Source organism: Glycine soja, chromosome 9, assembly GCF_004193775.1.
Source record: "Glycine soja cultivar W05 chromosome 9, ASM419377v2, whole genome shotgun sequence".
NCBI classification, from domain to species: domain Eukaryota; kingdom Viridiplantae; phylum Streptophyta; class Magnoliopsida; order Fabales; family Fabaceae; genus Glycine; species Glycine soja.
Window position 1 is genome coordinate 41,911,362 of NC_041010.1, and position 18,186 is coordinate 41,929,547.

General features: G+C 30.1%; 2 protein-coding genes across 2 annotated transcripts in view; both read left to right on the forward strand.

Annotated features, from left to right (window-relative positions):
- Positions 1 to 18,186, forward strand: part of LOC114368506 (plastidal glycolate/glycerate translocator 1, chloroplastic-like) — a 33,974-nt gene that overhangs the window by 10,531 nt on the left and 5,257 nt on the right. The gene's annotated exons all lie outside the window — the stretch shown is intronic.
- On the forward strand, positions 11,655 to 16,972 carry LOC114369001 (putative disease resistance RPP13-like protein 1). Its single transcript, XM_028326304.1, has 2 exons — positions 11,655 to 15,529; positions 16,626 to 16,972. Exon 1 carries the CDS (start codon positions 11,790 to 11,792, stop codon positions 15,498 to 15,500), a length of 3,711 nt encoding a protein of 1,236 aa, XP_028182105.1. The 5' UTR covers positions 11,655 to 11,789; the 3' UTR covers positions 15,501 to 15,529; positions 16,626 to 16,972.

Below are 18,186 nucleotides of genomic sequence, written 5' to 3' on the forward strand. Positions count from 1 at the left end.
ATAGTAAAACTTAAAAATCAAATTTAATTTAACTTTTTAATCATTATAAGCGTATTAAGGCCTAAATTAATTTATCAACATCAAAGATTAAAAAATTAATGATTAATTATTATAATTAGAGATTAATCTTATCAAATTGAAGAAAAGTGTGTGATTTATATAACCAATATCATCTAAGAATATAAGACTTTGTTATTATTATTGTATTAAAAACTAAAGTGACTTTTAGCTGTTATTTAACGAATTAAAATATTTTTCCACAATGTAAACAAAGTCGTGGGGATTAGAGGTGGCAACGCTAAGGGGCTAAGGGCTCATGACAGAGCATGGAGGTAGGGGTGGGTAAGTGGGTCAGCCCGCCCCACGTAAGGCCCGTTCGCATAAGCCTGCATTGGTAATGAACTGGTCCAATCCATCCCGCTTCTTACACGGACCAAATAAATTGGTCTGCCCCCGTCCCGCGGACCTCGCGGGTTAAACGGGCAGGTCCGCGGACCTAATTTCAAAAGAATTTTAACTTTAATAAAAATATAATACAATCAAATTAAGTTCAATACAAATGTAAATAAAATCTCAATAATTAGTCAATTACATCAATAAAATAAATAATGTCTTAACAAAAGAAAATCTAAGCAATAAATCTAAAATATGAAATTTAAACATCTCCAACAACAAATGATTTTATATCTGAAGTAGCTTGAGTCTTCTCCATCTCCATATCTTTATCTTCTTTTCCTAAAACTCGAAATAATAAAAAATATTAGAATAAAATCAAGTTAAGTGATTAAAAGACAATAATTATTACATACTATTTATCCTGCATATCAAATACTAGTAACCAATTTTTAGTATATATTGTCAACAAGAAGCCTAGTTCGATATTTGTTAAGCACACGTGAGGAAAAAAAATGTTCTTAGCCTGCTACAACTACTAAATATGATGAGTTATTTTTTATATTAAAAATATATTGAAATATCTTTAAAAATATTTATTTAACAATTATTTTTGGCTTAAATGATAAGAATTGATATTTTTATTATTTATGACTTTCAGATATGAAAATGATAGATTAAAAGAGAAAAAGATCGAGAAAATATCAAAAAAGAAGATTTTTAGTAGGTTATCACTTATCTTTTTTATCTTAATCTTTTATTTTTGTTATATTTTATTTTTCTTATCTTATCCTTTTTTATCTTTATCATCTTTTAATTTAAATCTTTTATTTTTATCTTTATATCTTTATCTTATCTAATATATTTCTTTATCTGTTATTTTAAAAAAAAAGTTTAAAGTGAAAAAGAGAAAATCAAACCTAATATGATTGGGTCAGGATCACACAAATCAAACTTAATGTAGACAACGGACCCCGCGAACCAAACCCGCATAGTCCGCGGGTTAAGCAGGATGGACCCAAAAATATGACATAACAATGGACCGTTTAAAAAAATTGATCTATAACCCGCGTGGACCGCGGGCCCCGCGGGTCAATCCATGAACCTGAGTCCGTTTACCCACCTCTACATGGAGGTGCCAGTATGAAGGACACAGATAGGGGAAGCTACTATAACTACTAAGTGTAAAGCAAAAATAAGTAAAGCTAATTGTGGATAGGAATTATCTACCTCATTTCATTCCATGATTCATATTTATAGTGGATACAAGAATGGTAATTTGTCCTTATCCAGCTACTATAGGCTCACTAAATACAAAATAATAGAATTGGTGCATTGTTTATAACAAAATTGGTTGGCAAGATCTGTAGAATATTCTAGTTCTTGGCCTTGTCCCCTTATGCATAATCACTAAGATAAGTTGGTCTCCTTGTGGTCCTTCGTGGTCTGGTGTCAACCATGGCAGAATTGCTATCATCTCCCCCTTTTGGAAGACAAACCTTTTCCTTAAGGTTGTAGGCGATGCGAATGTTGTCCCACAGCTCTCAACTGGTGTCCTCTCCTGTCCACTGCACCAGAACAAGTTTGGTCAGTGGCATGGTTTCATTGTCCCACTACCACTCCAAAATCTGAAGGGGCTCTACAACAGGGTGATTATTCGTACTCATGGGAGGCAAAGAGTCTGGGGTAGCAGGAGGAGGGCCATGATGTGGCTTCAGGGAGGAAACATGGAACATGGGGCGGATCTTAGGATTCACAGGCAATTGAAGGCGGTGAGCCATAGGGCCAACATGTTCCTCAATTAAAAATGGACCATAAAACTGCTTGGACAGTTTGGTGTAACTTGCAAATGAAGAGGAGGTTTCGGTCAGACACCAAACTCTGAGGAAATTCGTGTAACTTGCAAACCATATCCAAGAAGAGAACCACTACCTTGTGTCCAGTGTAACAGGGCGGCAAAGCACCGAGATGGGTTCCTTTGGAATAACTGTCTACGACCACAAGAATAGAAGTGAAGTCATTAGAAGGGGGTAATCCAGTAATGAAATCCAGTGATAAATCCTCCCGCAAAGAGGATGGAGTGGGTAAGGTTTGAAGTAGATCCGATGATGTAAGCTCCAATGCCCTTGGGAGTAGGATTGCATCACCTGATGGCTTCTTAGATCCGTATTTTGTTTGCTGACAAATAGAACATTGTGCTACATATCACCGAACATCAGAATGCATTTGCGGCCAAAAGAAATTAGTTTGTAGTTGATGCAATGTTTTGGCAACACTCATATGACCTACCAAAAGGATTTTGTGAAACTCGTTCAACAACAAGTTGGTGAATTGGTTATCCGAGGGTAACCAAATCTTCCCCTGAAAAACAACAGGTCGTGATTGACGGAAAACCCGGGGTGAGATTCAGGGTGTAGATGCACTTGTCACAGAAGGTTAGCGTAGGTGTTGTTGTCATGTAGAGAGCAACGAAGATGATCGAGAAATAACAAGAACAATTGAGAGGTGATCAGAATATTGATGCGGGATAACGCGTCAGCTACAACGTTAATGGAACCATACTTATATTGTATGGTGTAATCATACCCGAGCAACTTAGATAAGTAAGTCTATTGTTTTGGGGTTTGGATCACTTGGGACATGAGGTCTTTCAAACTCTGGTAATCAGAGAGGATAATAAAGGGGTGGCCCAGGAGGAAATATATCCATTTTCGAACTGCGGAAGTAATTGCATGAAGTTCGTGAACATATGTCATGCTTGCTTGAGTTGACGACAAAATGCCTTGCTGAAATAAGATATGGGATAGGAATTTTGAAGCAGCATGACACCCATAGCTATGCTGGAAGCATCTGATTCCAAGATAAAAGGAATAGTGAAGTGTGGTCTGGTGTCAGCCATGGCAGAATTGCTATCAGACGTGCCCATCGTGTACAGATGGTAGCAAATAGGGTGCACGATAGAGCCACCGCTTGGATGTTGCAGCACAAGCTCAAAGAAAATATAGAGCAAAAGAAATTTTATTTTTTGAAATAACAGTGGACTACAAATTTAATTGTGAGGATATATGAATTTTTTATGATTCTCAATATATTTTTAACATTTAAAACCTTTAATTGCGGAAGATTTTTCAAAAATTAAAATATGCAAACAGACGTCTTAGTTGTCACGTTAATTAATTTGATAAATTATTCACATGTGATGTTATGAGAGTAGGCAATAATTTCTCAGCCAACCCATCTTAGGAATTCTTTTAAGAATATATTTTCTTTATACATAGAAAAAGGAAGTTAGAGTATATAAAACCAAATCAAACCGTTTGTCAAACACTAAATCAATCAAAAAAATTGAAAATCACTTAAACAAAAACTCACAAAATAAAATTTTTTAAAAATTCATATACTTTTTGCAGTTTAGTTCAATTTTCATATTTTATTATAAAAAACAAACAAATCAAATATTGTAATTATATTATTTTTTATTGTGGTAGTTAGTAATAAATATTAAAAAAATTTAAATTTTTTTAATTTTATAATTAAGATGTATATTTTACTTTCATATGTTAAAAGATGATTTAATATGTTAAAAAATATTATTAAATATCAAATCATTCACAAATTATTATTATTATTATTATATTATAAAAGCTAAGTAATATCATTTTATATTAATGTTAAATAGAAAGTGAAAATAATAATTTTCAACTAAAATATATTATTTAAAATTTAAAAAAAAAGTTATTTTTAAAATAATATAGAATCTATAAAAATAGATAAAATGATTAATATTTTTAGTAACTACTTTTGATCTTCAATTTTATTAGGTCACTGCATCCTTAATCAACCAAATATTAACAAATATGGATGTATCCGCACCTCTCCCACCTAGGTCTCTCTTACTCTCAAATTTTAGTTTTCCCACATTAAAAAAAAATGTAATTACAATTTCTATTCAACCTCCCTTATTTCTTCCTCTCCTGTCTATCACCCCTTTTTTCTGCCAAGCTGCATCCATTATTCCCTCAATGATTTCTTATGGTTTCTTCAAAATCAATGAAAAATAAAAGCAAAACGAACACGATTATAGTGAGGTCGAAGGGTAACCCCATATCCATCCAATATACTACTCCCGTTCTTTTCTTCTTTAGAATCCTAAATTTCTCTTTCTCTTTCCGATGATGATGCTTTCGCCTTAGTTTTGTTGCTTTCTCACTGGTTCAAACGTCTTTTCCTCTTTCCACCTCTACGCATTCTCTGTGCTTTTCACTCACGATCTTCACTTCAATCGCTACGATTCGCTCCCCATTCCTTCTCTTTTCATAGCTTGTCGGATCAATTTGTGGTTTTTTTCCCTCTCTTTTTTTGTTGTTTGTTTGGATTTTTTTTTTCATTTTAGTTTGTGGATTTTTTTGTGTGTCTGAATCAGTTTGAGATTGTTGTTCCCGGTGCGCGTTTGTATGCGATGGTGGTTGTCGGGTCCATATGTGCATTTTTTTCCATTGAATGTTCAATCTGGGTTTGATTTTTTGTTTAGTATTCCTGATGAAGCAATTGGTGGAGTTTGTTGGAAAAGATTCTACTTTTAGCAAAATATACTCCACAAACAAAAAGAATGTCCCTAAAAGCATACTTAGAAAACCGTCATTTTTTTGCATCCCAAATTTACCACATCATCATTGTCAGTCATCCTAATCCTCCATAATAACCAAAACAGATTACACAAATTCCAACTAACTCCATCCGAAACACCACAAAAAAAACCCACAAACTAAAATGAAAAAAAAAACAGATAATTCAAACAAAAAACAAAAAAAAAAAAAAGAGAAGGAAAAAAACCTCACAGATCGATCTGGCAAGCTGTGAAAAAAAGAAGGATCGGGGAGCAAATAAAAATAGTATTCATTTTATCTATTGTTATCAAAAGTAGTTAATTAACACATGAATCAGGCTTTTTTTACCAAGAGGGGGGCATTTTTTCAGCATTTTTTTCCAACTGGGGGGTTGTTTTTAAATAAGGGTAAATAGTCACTTTTGTCCTTCAATGTGTAACTCACTAACAAATGCGTCCCTGAAAGATGAAAATATAAAATTTAGTCTCTGAAAGTGTAAAATGTGCGACAAATATATCTTGTCGTTAACTTTCATCCGTCACCGTTAATAAAGTCATCTACATGGCATAGAAGAACAAATTTGTCACACTCCGCTGACAGATGCATCCATGAAAAATGACAATACAAAATTTAGTCCCCAAAAATATAAAAGCGTGACAAATATATCTGAATGTTAATAATAGATTGTGACTAATTATTATTATTATTATTATTATTATGTGTTTATAATTTAATGCTCATATTTGTTTAATACTTATGTAATATATTTTTTTAATTGCCTTTTAATATATATATTTTTATTATTTTGGTTTTCTTGTCAAACTTTAATCTTTACAGTTAAAAAAAGCTTTATCTTATATCTTATAATTTTATCAAATTTCTACTAAATTTCACATTTTTAATCTTTAAAATGATTTCATATCCCAATTTTAACTTAAGTAACCTTATATTTAGATTGAAAATAATATGTCGAAAGTTTTGAGTAGAAAAAACACAATTGGCTGCGAGACCAAATTTATTTATTTTAGAAAAAAATTAATCAACTATTTTTTTTATAAAAAAAGTCTCACAAAATTTAAACTAGTTAAAACTAAAGTGGAATTTTTAAAAAAAAAGTCTCACAAAATTTAATCAATTGAGTTATCATTTAAAAAAAAATAAAAGTCTTTTATTTCTTGAATTTTTTTGTTTCTTCTATTAATTATTAATTTTTATTATATGCTCTTCCATAATATGTCAAATGGAATGCAAGGTCACTCTAACCTCTAAATCAGCGAGAGATACAACTCTACATTCCATAAGTAATAAACCTTGTACTAATTTTTTTTAAAAGTAAACATTAATTTGAGCATTTTTGTTATTTTTTATTTAAATTTATTTTGATTCTTTATTTGTTGGTAACTATTTTTCATTTCATTCATATTATGTATAATAAGTGTTGTCTTGAGTGAAAATATATAAGATTTATCCACAAGATTCTTTCATATTTGAAGTGTGTATATATATATATATATATATATATATATATATATATATATATATATTATTGATTAAGGAAAAAGATTTATAATTTCCCTTTAGTTCTATCTAGTTTAAATTTTTTGAGACTTTTTTAAAAAAAATAGTTGATTATATTATTTTTTAAAAATAAATAAATAAATAAATTTGGTCATGCGGCTCGTTGTGTTCTTTCTACTCAAAACACTTGACATATTAATTTCAATCTAAATATTAGAGTACTTAAGTTAGAATTGGGATATAGAATAATTGTAAAGATTAAAAGTGAGAAATTTAATAGAAATTTGATAAAATTATAAAATATAAGATAAAGTTTCTTTAACATTAAAGATTAAGGTTTGACGAGAAAATCAAAATAATAATAATATATATATTAAAAGACAATTCAAAAATATATTAGGGGCGCATTTGTCAGCGAATTACAAGACAAAAATGACTATTTACCTTTTAAATAGTTTCCCAGAAGAAGATAAGTCGTCATAGATGTTATAACTTTTACATTAGAAGTCGTAGCACCTATTACGAGTTTTTTTTACCGAAGTCGTAAGTAATTTTATGATTTTAGTTAATTTTGTTTAACGACTTTAAAGTCGTAACTTTTTTTTTTTTTTACTTCTACGACTTGAGATTCGTAAAATTTTTTTTATTTTTTTTTGGTTTTAAGACTTCAAAATTGTAAAACCTTTTTTTTCAAAATTAAAATTGTTTTGGTAAAATTTTTGTTATTATAAAAGTTTTAATTGTTTTACCAGCTATTTTATTTTTTTTCTAATTTTTTAAAATTGTAAAAAAAATTATTTAACAAATAAATAATTTTAATTTTGATTTTTTTATTAATTTTATTTAATATGGTTTTATTTTATGTGATATATTTTTTAATGTTTTATTATTTAAAATATACTGTATCCTTTTAATATTGTTTTATTTAATTTTTTATTTATTTATAATTTATATAATCTATTTATAAAAATATATACTAATATTCAAAGCAACATAATACATTAATATAAAATGAACAATACTAAAAAAATTTAGTATGTATTTTTATTAAAAGATTATATAAATTTTAAATAAGATAATATTAAAAAGATATAATATATTTTAAATAATAAAACATTAAAAAATATATAACATATAAAATAAAACCATACAAAATGTACAACATATTAAATAAAAGTATTAACAAGTATAATTAAAATTATTTATTTAATAATTAAATAAATAACTTTTTTTACAACTTTAAAAAATTAGAAAAGGAAAGAAAATAACAGTAAAAAAAATTTAAAACTTTTATAAAAAAACAAACTTTTATGAAAAAAATTTTAATTTTGTTTAAAAAAGGTTGTACGACTTTAAAGTCGTACAAAAAAAGATAATCACTTTAAAATAAAAAAGTTAATAGTAAAATTATTTTAAAAAAATATAACAGATATTATAACTTTTACCTCATAAAACATAACATATATTATAATTTATACTTTTTAGAAACTTATTTAAAAACAACCCAAAAAATGCATAAAAAAATATCCCTATAGATAAAAAAAGCCCACCAATCCGGAAATGATTTCATCACATTTTTATTTTCATTGTATATATGTGTACAGGTAACAACAAACTATAGTCACGAAGATTCAGAAAATGTCCAGGAATAATAATAATTTACCACGGCACATGATATGGTAAATTATACCGAACAAGAACGATTTCATATATTTAGAGATTCAACTTAATATACACGCACGATTTGATGTAATTCATCTATAATATCTAAAGCATTATTAACCCAATTTTCTAGCAATCATATCTTTCAATAACAAAAATGATTTACTCACCTCCAAGTAATTTTTACTTTTTATTATTTTTTTTCCTTTACCAATTGCGTAAACAGAATTTTATTATTATTTTTCTTTTTCTCAATCGTTAAACAATAAAAAAAAAACAGTTTATATATGTGATTATAAGAAAATAATATTTATCCTTATACATGTGTTATACGTGATTTGATTTAAAATTTGTAAAATCAATTTTTTTTAGTTATTATCTTTAATTATTATTTTTTGTAAAAAAACCACCTTTATTATTATTATCTTTAAACTAATTATCTAATAAATTATTATATTAACATGTTTAATATTTTTTTACTAAAAACTTGGTACCCCATTGCCTAGAGGGCTCTTCGCTATGCGAAGGTATGGGGGAGGGATATTGATTGTACGCAGCCTTACCTTCCATATGCACAAAGAGACTGTTTAATATTTTTTTTACTAAAAAAATTAAATAATATTTATCTAAATAATCCTATGTTACCTCCGTATTGCTATCAATGTTCAATATATCATTGGAAGTCAACTCCTGCAAGATAGGACGATTGCAATTTTGAATAAAATTAAACTGTTAATGAAATGATTCCTATCCTTGCTTTTATGATTCCCCAAATATTTTTGAATGTCTCTTTGAATTTATTTTGTTGATATCATTAATTCTTCTTCCTTTCGTTTTTCTGCATTAATTTCCATAGGATCTATAATTCACTCTAAAAAATATATGGTTTCTATTATCTAAAATGAGAGGTAATGATATTTGCTATTGAATTTGAAAGAGAGTGTTTTTCTCTATTTAATGTGTTTGATCACTGATAAAAACATGCATATCCTATTTTGCGGTTTGAAACTCTTTAGAAATCTTTGTATCTCTTCAATCAATTTCTTTTGTTCAAAAAATAAAAATTGATTTTCCTTCTGAATTGAATTTCTTCATCATCGTGTGTACTAACACGTATTTAGGAAATATTTCATTAGGTTATTTAAAGGCTTTTTTATTTTTTTTTTCAAGTAAAGGTCTCGCCCCTATTTTGATCTTATATAACATGCAGGATCTCCTAATGCGAGAAAGCAATATTAGTGATGCTTCTATTGTTTAAAAATAGAGCAAGGTGAGCGGGTTCAAGTTTATAAAATGGTTAAAAATTATATTCTTGAAATTAGATTCTACGTTAATTTTGTAGTTTATTATTATTTAATCAATATGAGTATTTCAATTTCATTTGAAACATAGAGGGGTTGCTATGGAGACTTATGCTATCATATTCACAAATTGGTTTAGATCTTTTTGCTATAAAATTTTGAGCTGCATCATGGTAAAACTTAATTTGATGTTATTTTTTTATAACTATTTTTTATTTAAATAATATATTGATGTTACATTTTACGAAAAAAAAGAGAATACAACAAATTAGATGATTATTTTTTTATGAAAGTATATATGAAGAGAGAAATTTTAACTTAACTTACCATATAAAATATATAAAATGTAACACCTAGAAATAACATTTTCTAATGAAAATGAGTAAGAATATTTACACTAAACTCCCAAGAATAAACATTTTTTATAAATATTTTTGTCCAATCAAAGTTATAATTTATTTTGCACAAGTATATTTATTTACATAAAAAATCAAATCAACATAACAACTATTATTTTCTTCATGAAAAATTAGTGTATAATTTATTTTTTATTTATTATGATAGAGTTCCAAGCCAAAAGATAAAGTGCATGCATAATGAGAATTAGATTTTTATCACTAAGGTATAGGTGACTTTAATACAAAGTGAAAGATTATATTTTATTAGATGAATCTTAGTTGAATGAATATATCGGAAGTTATTTTTGTTTCAACTTTCAAGAAAACTTATTTATTATAGTTGGTGATCATCTTCATTATAAATAGAGAAAAGATTAAGTGAAGAAATACAACATATGAAAATAGAGTGTGAGAAGAGAGATTGCGAAACAAAGTCTTTGTTGAGATAAAAGTATTTTTGTGTGAGAGTGCTATCATTTCTTGTAACCATTGAGTGAGGTACTCAGGTTTGTAGAATGATATACTATTAGAGGTGAGTTATAATCTTGTAATAATTTTTGTAATAGTGAAATACTTTTTGAGTTGGTTTTGTAGACGTGGGCAAAAAGTGTCAAATCACATTAAGATTTGCTATTATTTTTCTTAGGGTATAATTTTTAATCTTTACCTGTGCTCTCATTATCCTTCGTAGACATAGATAATTTTATTAGTAGGAAAATTGATTATCCAACAATGATATTGTGAATGTTCTCATTATCTTAGAGTTGATTTTCCAACGATTATCTTCCCACTTGTCTAAATTATTTATGTTTTTCTTCTACCCAATAAGTTTTATTTTATTTTATGCTTTGATATGTGTATGACAATAAATTAATATAGCAATTACATATAAATTATAACACTTAAGGATGGATTTTTTTTTCTTATCAAAGCAGGTAGAAATTTCCACTTAATTTATGGGAAAGAATAATTTTCCTGAAGTTACATTATTTTGATGAAATTATTTTTTATTATAACAATTTTAATTTGAACGTATTTTTCTTATGATTGCCTCTTTCGTTATTTAAATAACTTATTGAGTGTTTTATTCTATCATCTTGGAAAGTATGAAAAGAAAATAACAAATGGGAAGGAATATTTTTCATGAAAGTATGAAAACGAATTAAGACTTAAATTATCATATAAAATATTCAAAATATAACTAATAAACATTTTTTTATAAAAATAAGTAGGAAATTTATTCTAAATTTAGGGGGGATAACATGAACAAGCTCATCTACAATATCTAAAACACAACTCCTATCATTTTGAAATTAAATTTGCCAAATCCTATAATCATATAACCATAATTAATCAAATCAATGTCTTGCGTGCCATTCTCTTGAAGAATATACCAGCTTTGGGATCTTAGTTTCAAACTGCAACCAGTTCAATGTGTAGTAGAGTGACTCAAATAAAATAAAAAACACAAACCATGCCGCAACATAAGTTGGACTAAAGAAGAGATCATTTGCAATTCATCGCCATCAGTGCACATAATGGAGAGCAGATGTAAGAACATCATAAATTCATTTAATTTAATAAAGAAAGTCACCGGAACAACACAATTTCAGCTATTGTTTTAAATGAGTAATAAAATCAACGGTTTTGATTTGTGGTGTACCAGTGGAAAAAATATGCCTTGCCGCACCTAAGTGAAGCCCAAAGGAATGATAAATAATAAAAACAGGAACGCTTTATTTATTTTTTTTCCTTAAGAGAAAAGAACGCGTTTACAATAACGAAAGTGAAATCAAAACATTGACTTAAGCCATATGATACCTGAATTTCATACATTTGACTTTTGAATCTCGTTTAGCATTTAGCAAGAGTTTCAGTGCTCTGATCCAATTTGCAAAACAAGAGAAGAAATGGCCTTAGCTATGGTGGGAGAGGCACTTATCTCTGCTTCTGTTGAGATCTTAATAAAAAAGATAGCTTCAAGAGAGTTTCGAGATTTCTTCTCCAGCAGAAAGCTGAATGTTTATGTGTTGGATGAGTTGAAGATGAAGTTGTTGGCACTTAATGCTGTTCTTAATGATGCTGAAGAGAAGCAGATCACTGATCCTGTAGTGAAGGAATGGCTTGAAGAATTGAAAGATGCTGTCTTGGATGCAGAGGATTTGTTGGATGAAATCAACACAGATGCTTTGAGATGCGAGGTGGAGGGAGAATCTAAAACATTTGCTAACAAGGTCAGATCAGTGTTTTCTTCTAGCTTTAAAAATTTCTATAAGAGCATGAATTCCAAGCTTGAAGCAATTTCCGAAAGGCTGGAACATTTTGTGAGACAAAAAGATATTCTTGGCTTGCAAAGTGTTACTAGGAGAGTCTCTTATAGAACAGTAACAGATTCGTTGGTTGAATCTGTTGTGGTTGCTAGAGAGGATGACAAGGAGAAACTACTGAGCATGCTTCTATATGATGATGATGCCATGTCTAATGATATAGAAGTGATCACAGTATTGGGCATGGGAGGTCTAGGAAAAACAACCCTTGTTCAATCCCTTTACAATGTAACTGAAGTGCAGAAACATTTTGATTTGACAGCTTGGGCATGGGTGTCTGATGATTTTGATATTCTTAAGGTAACAAAGAAAATTGTTGAGTCTCTCACATTGAAAGATTGTCATATTACTAATCTTGATGTTCTTCGTGTTGAATTAAAGAATAACCTAAGAGATAAGAAATTTTTGCTTGTGCTTGATGACCTTTGGAATGAAAAGTACAATGATTGGCATCATCTAATAGCACCTTTTAGCAGTGGGAAAAAGGGAAGTAAGATCATTGTGACAACCCGACAACAAAAAGTTGCACAAGTCACACATACATTTCCCATTTATGAGCTGAAACCTCTTAGTGATGAAAATTGTTGGCACATACTGGCAAGACATGCATTTGGAAATGAAGGTTATGACAAATATCCAAGTCTAGAAGGAATTGGTAGGAAAATTGCAAGAAAATGCAATGGCCTACCATTAGCTGCTAAAACATTGGGAGGTCTTTTGCGATCAAATGTTGATGTTGGTGAATGGAATAGAATCCTTAATAGCAATTTGTGGGCACATGATGATGTTTTACCAGCTTTACGCATAAGTTATCTCCATCTTCCTGCACATTTGAAAAGGTGTTTTTCCTATTTCTCAATTTTTCCAAAACATCGTTCGCTGGATAGGAAGGAATTGATTTTGTTATGGATGGCTGAAGGCTTTCTTCAACATATCCATGAAGATAAGGCAATGGAATCATCTGGTGAGGACTGTTTTAAAGAATTATTATCTAGATCCTTAATTCAAAAAGATATTGCTATTGCAGAGGAAAAATTTCGAATGCATGACCTCGTCTATGATTTAGCTAGACTTGTATCAGGAAGAAGTTCTTGCTACTTTGAAGGCAGTAAAATTCCAAAAACTGTTCGCCATTTATCATTTTCTAGGGAGATGTTTGATGTCTCTAAAAAGTTTGAGGATTTCTATGAGCTAATGTGTTTGCGGACCTTCCTACCACGTTTGGGATATCCATTAGAAGAATTTTATTTGACCAAAATGGTATCACATGACTTGTTACCAAAACTTAGATGCTTGAGAATACTGTCATTGTCTAAATACAAAAATATCACTGAGCTGCCTGTTTCAATTGACAGTTTGTTGCACTTGCGGTATCTGGATCTGTCCTACACATCCATTGAAAGCTTGCCCACTGAAACATTTATGCTTTACAATTTGCAGACATTGATACTATCAAATTGCGAATTTCTTATTCAATTGCCACAGCAGATAGGAAATCTGGTTAATTTGCGTCACCTTGACCTCAGTGGCACTAATTTGCCAGAGATGCCAGCACAAATCTGCAGACTACAAGATCTTCGTACTTTGACAGTTTTTATTGTTGGAAGACAAGATGGACTAAGTGTTAGAGATTTAAGGAATTTTCCTTATCTGCAGGGTAGGCTTTCCATTTTGAACTTGCACAATGTTGTTAATCCTGTGGATGCATCTCGTGCCAATTTAAAGAACAAAGAGAAGATTGAGGAGCTTATGCTGGAATGGGGCAGTGAACTACAAAATCAGCAGATTGAAAAAGATGTACTTGACAACTTGCAACCATCAACTAATTTAAAGAAACTCGACATCAAATATTATGGTGGCACTAGCTTTCCTAATTGGATCGGAGATTCTTCATTTTCAAACATCATAGTCCTTCGTATTAGTGATTGCAACAATTGCTTGACACTTCCATCATTTGGACAACTACCTTCCCTCAAGGAGCTTGTCATCAAAAGGATGAAAATGGTGAAGACAGTTGGTTACGAGTTCTACAGCAGCAATGGAGGCTCTCAGTTGTTGCAGCCATTTCCATCGTTGGAGAGTTTGGAATTTGAAGATATGTTAGAGTGGCAGGAGTGGCTACCATTTGAAGGTGAAGGCAGCTACTTTCCTTTTCCTTGTCTCAAACGTTTGCATCTATACACGTGCCCCAAGCTGAGAGGAATCTTGCCCAATCATCTACCTTCATTGACAGAGGTTAGTTTCTCAGAGTGCAACCAACTAGTGACAAAGTCATCTAATCTGCACTGGAATACATCAATTGAAGCAATACATATTACAGAGGGACAAGAAGACTTGTTGTCTATGCTTGACAATTTCTCTTATTGTGAACTATTCATTGAAAAGTGTGATAGCTTGCAGTCTTTGCCTAGAATGATACTAAGTGCTAATTGTCTTCAAAAGTTGACTCTTACAAATATCCCATCTTTGATTTCCTTCCCAGCTGATTGTTTACCCACATCATTGCAATCACTTGACATTTGGCACTGTAGAAAGTTAGAATTTCTATCCCACGATACATGGCATAGATTCACATCACTTGAAAAGCTAAGAATATGGAATAGCTGTCGTTCCTTGACATCCTTTTCATTAGCTTGTTTCCCTGCCCTTCAAGAACTTTACATCCGTTTTATTCCCAACTTGGAAGCAATTACTACTCAAGGTGGAGGAGCAGCTCCCAAATTAGTTGATTTTATTGTCACTGATTGTGACAAACTTAGATCACTACCAGATCAGATTGATCTCCCTTCCCTTGAACACTTGGACCTTTCTGGGCTTCCAAAGCTAGCATCATTGTCCCCAAGGTGTTTCCCTTCCAGTTTACGATCACTTTTTGTTGATGTTGGTATACTATCATCTATGTCTAAACAAGAGATAGGTTTGGTATTCCAATGCCTCACTTCTCTGACACATCTTTTATTTAAGGGTCTCAGTGATGAAGATCTTATTAACACTCTTCTGAAGGAGCAATTGCTGCCTATTTCTCTCAAAATTCTGTTCCTGCACAGTTTTGATGGTTTAAAGTTGTTGGAAGGAAAAGGGCTTCAGAATCTCACTTCTCTCCAACAGTTGTACATGTACAACTGTCCAAGCTTTGAGTCCTTACCTGAAGATCATCTTCCTCCCTCTCTTGCAGTACTCAGTATGCGGGAGTGTCCTTTACTGGAAGCAAGGTATCGAAGTCAGAACGGGAAATACTGGTCTAAAATTGCTCACATTCCTGCAATCCAGATAAATGAAAAAGTGATAATATGAGCTGTTGCATGAATAAGAATCCTCTAAAGGTAAATAAACGCTTCAATTATTTTGAAAAAGTATGCTGTTAGTCTTATGCCATTTTTATTTTTATTTCTTCTGCTCCAAGAGAAAGAAATTTGTAGGTCAAACTTATGGTTGGCCAACTAAATAATTCTCCATGGATGGAGCATATTTTCGAACCAGTTTGGATGCGGATGCTAACTGATATATGAGCAATTTTATTTTCGAAAAACATCAAGAATGGATTCAATTTGGATTAAATGGTACTTCCATGTTAATAATTGAAAAGACAAACTATCAAATTTAGTAAATTGTCTAGAATTGAGGACTAGCTGGTGGATCCTAAAGCCAATGTATAATTTTTTGAAGTTTAAGTTAGGGAAGGTGTACATGCATAAAATGATGGTGTACCAAGGTAAAATGGTTCAACTTTACTGTGTCTCAAAATGAAGTATCAAAGTTTCTTCAATTGAATTTCTGTTTGTAAGAGTTGAGTAATAGAATGATAATACGTTTACTTCAAATATGTTTAATTAAAGATTTCTAAAATACTACTGAAGCACCTGATGAAAAATATAAGTGAGTTAATATAATCTCAGTTGATAAATAGGAAAAAAGAAGCACTTATGTGGATTCTGATCCTCATTGAGTAGATTGCATAAATCCATTGCCAAAATGGATGGTAAAATGACAACACTGAGATGTATTCAGTGCCAGGAATTACATGGTTGTTTCCTGCTTTTATTTGTGATTTAGTGTTTGTTGGCATATTTTTTAGTCTTACTTTTCAATGGATATTAATTCTGATAGTTGATACTTAATAGTGTAAGTAAATGATAGAGTACTGTAACATAGATTGAGTAAATGCTAATGGAGAAACATAATGCTGTGCTATGGTATAGTCTGTTCTATCTTCTTTTTTTCTTCTAATTTAGACACTGCGTCAAATTCTCTGTATATAAACACATGGGATTTGATTTGATGAAATGGACTGTTTTTTCTGCAAGAAGTTTAACTTTTTGTTATTATGGATTACTATTAGTCTCTTTCTGAACTGGTTTATTGACTTGAACTTGAAAATTTTGTTAGAAATGACATGTTTTTGTTTACTGATGATTACAGTTGGTAGCTGAGATGAGACTGGACACGTGTTTCTTCATATTTGCTTGCTGAGATGGTGTTAGATTACTGTGTTATTCAATTCTCTGGTCCGTATTTCAATCTTCTTATCTCATAGCTTTTGCCACTTCCAGAAGGTTTCCCTTGAACAAGCTGTACCAAACATCAAATTTTTCTCTGTATAACTGGTAATTGGTTGAACTAAACCTATGGTTTGTTGAGGTTATTATCCAGTTAAGTAGTTTTTCTGGGGTGAACTATTTCTAAAACCAGAATGTTATTCTATTTATGATGTTTTTGTTGAACTATCTAAACCTTTATATGCATAACAGAAACTAGAATTTGTGTTAGACTTCAATGTTGTTTATAGTGTTTTCTTTTAATAAAATGTTACCCTTGTAATTTTGTCCATGTTACTCCAAGTTTGAAGCTATTTGAAAGTGCTTGTTTTGATTAAAATTATAGTCTAAATGTGTAAGTGATTATTTGATGGTGCTTTATGGGTTTATGGTCTAGTTTTATTCTGTTGTAAGCTTACATTGGATTACCCACATACATAATAGGAGTTAACCACATCCTTTGCTAAATAGTACAGAATATAGATATTTTAATGCATGTTTGGTTTAACAAAGTATGAGAGATTTGTGAACATTATTCCCTGCAGAGGGGAAATATTGGCTTCAAGAGAGAACCTTTCAATTGAAATTGAAATTGAAAGAGGTATGTACAAGTTAGAGAACCTAACAATTGTGAAGCATTAATTGCAATTGAAAATTATATATATATATATATATATATATATATATATATACTAACTATTCCTATTTTTTTTATTAATTGAAGAAATAATTTGAAAATAAAATTGCAAGTACAAAAATGAGTAATAATTCCAATAGAGACTGGTATAATTCAATTCAACATTTTGTTCAATTGGGTTTAAGTTATGTCTTGGTGTGAGTGGGAATAATATTTCTCTTCTCAATGTCCATGTTCATGGAGTTTTGAAAAATCCAAACATCTCAAAAATAGATAAAGATAGAAATTTATTGAACGAAATGCATTAGTCATCATTTATCAAAAAATAATTGATTATCAAACTATTGAACAACCAGGAACAATTTACTTATGATATTTAGTTAACATTCATAAAAAGTATTTAATAATTTATAAATTAATATGCCTACCCCAGTTCAAATCCAATTCAGCATAAGAATTTGTCATTTCACTATGAAGTTTTATAACTCATTTATTGTTCTCTAGACTCATGTGCCCTAATATGAAAGAATCAAAATATGAAATATCCCTAATGTTATTTTTTTTTTCGTTTTTGTTATGTATTGTATATAATATAACTAAACTATAATTTATAATCAAGTATTTAATTAGTACCACACTAAAGTAGTTGAGAATTCATATCGTTTATCTTAAAAAACACATGTCCATAATGAATTATTTTTAGTAAACTATAAATTTTAAAAAATAAGCTCTTATCGTATATTTTTATCATTTTAATTAACAAACACGTTAACAGGGTATACCTTGGATATATTTAAAAAAATTGTAA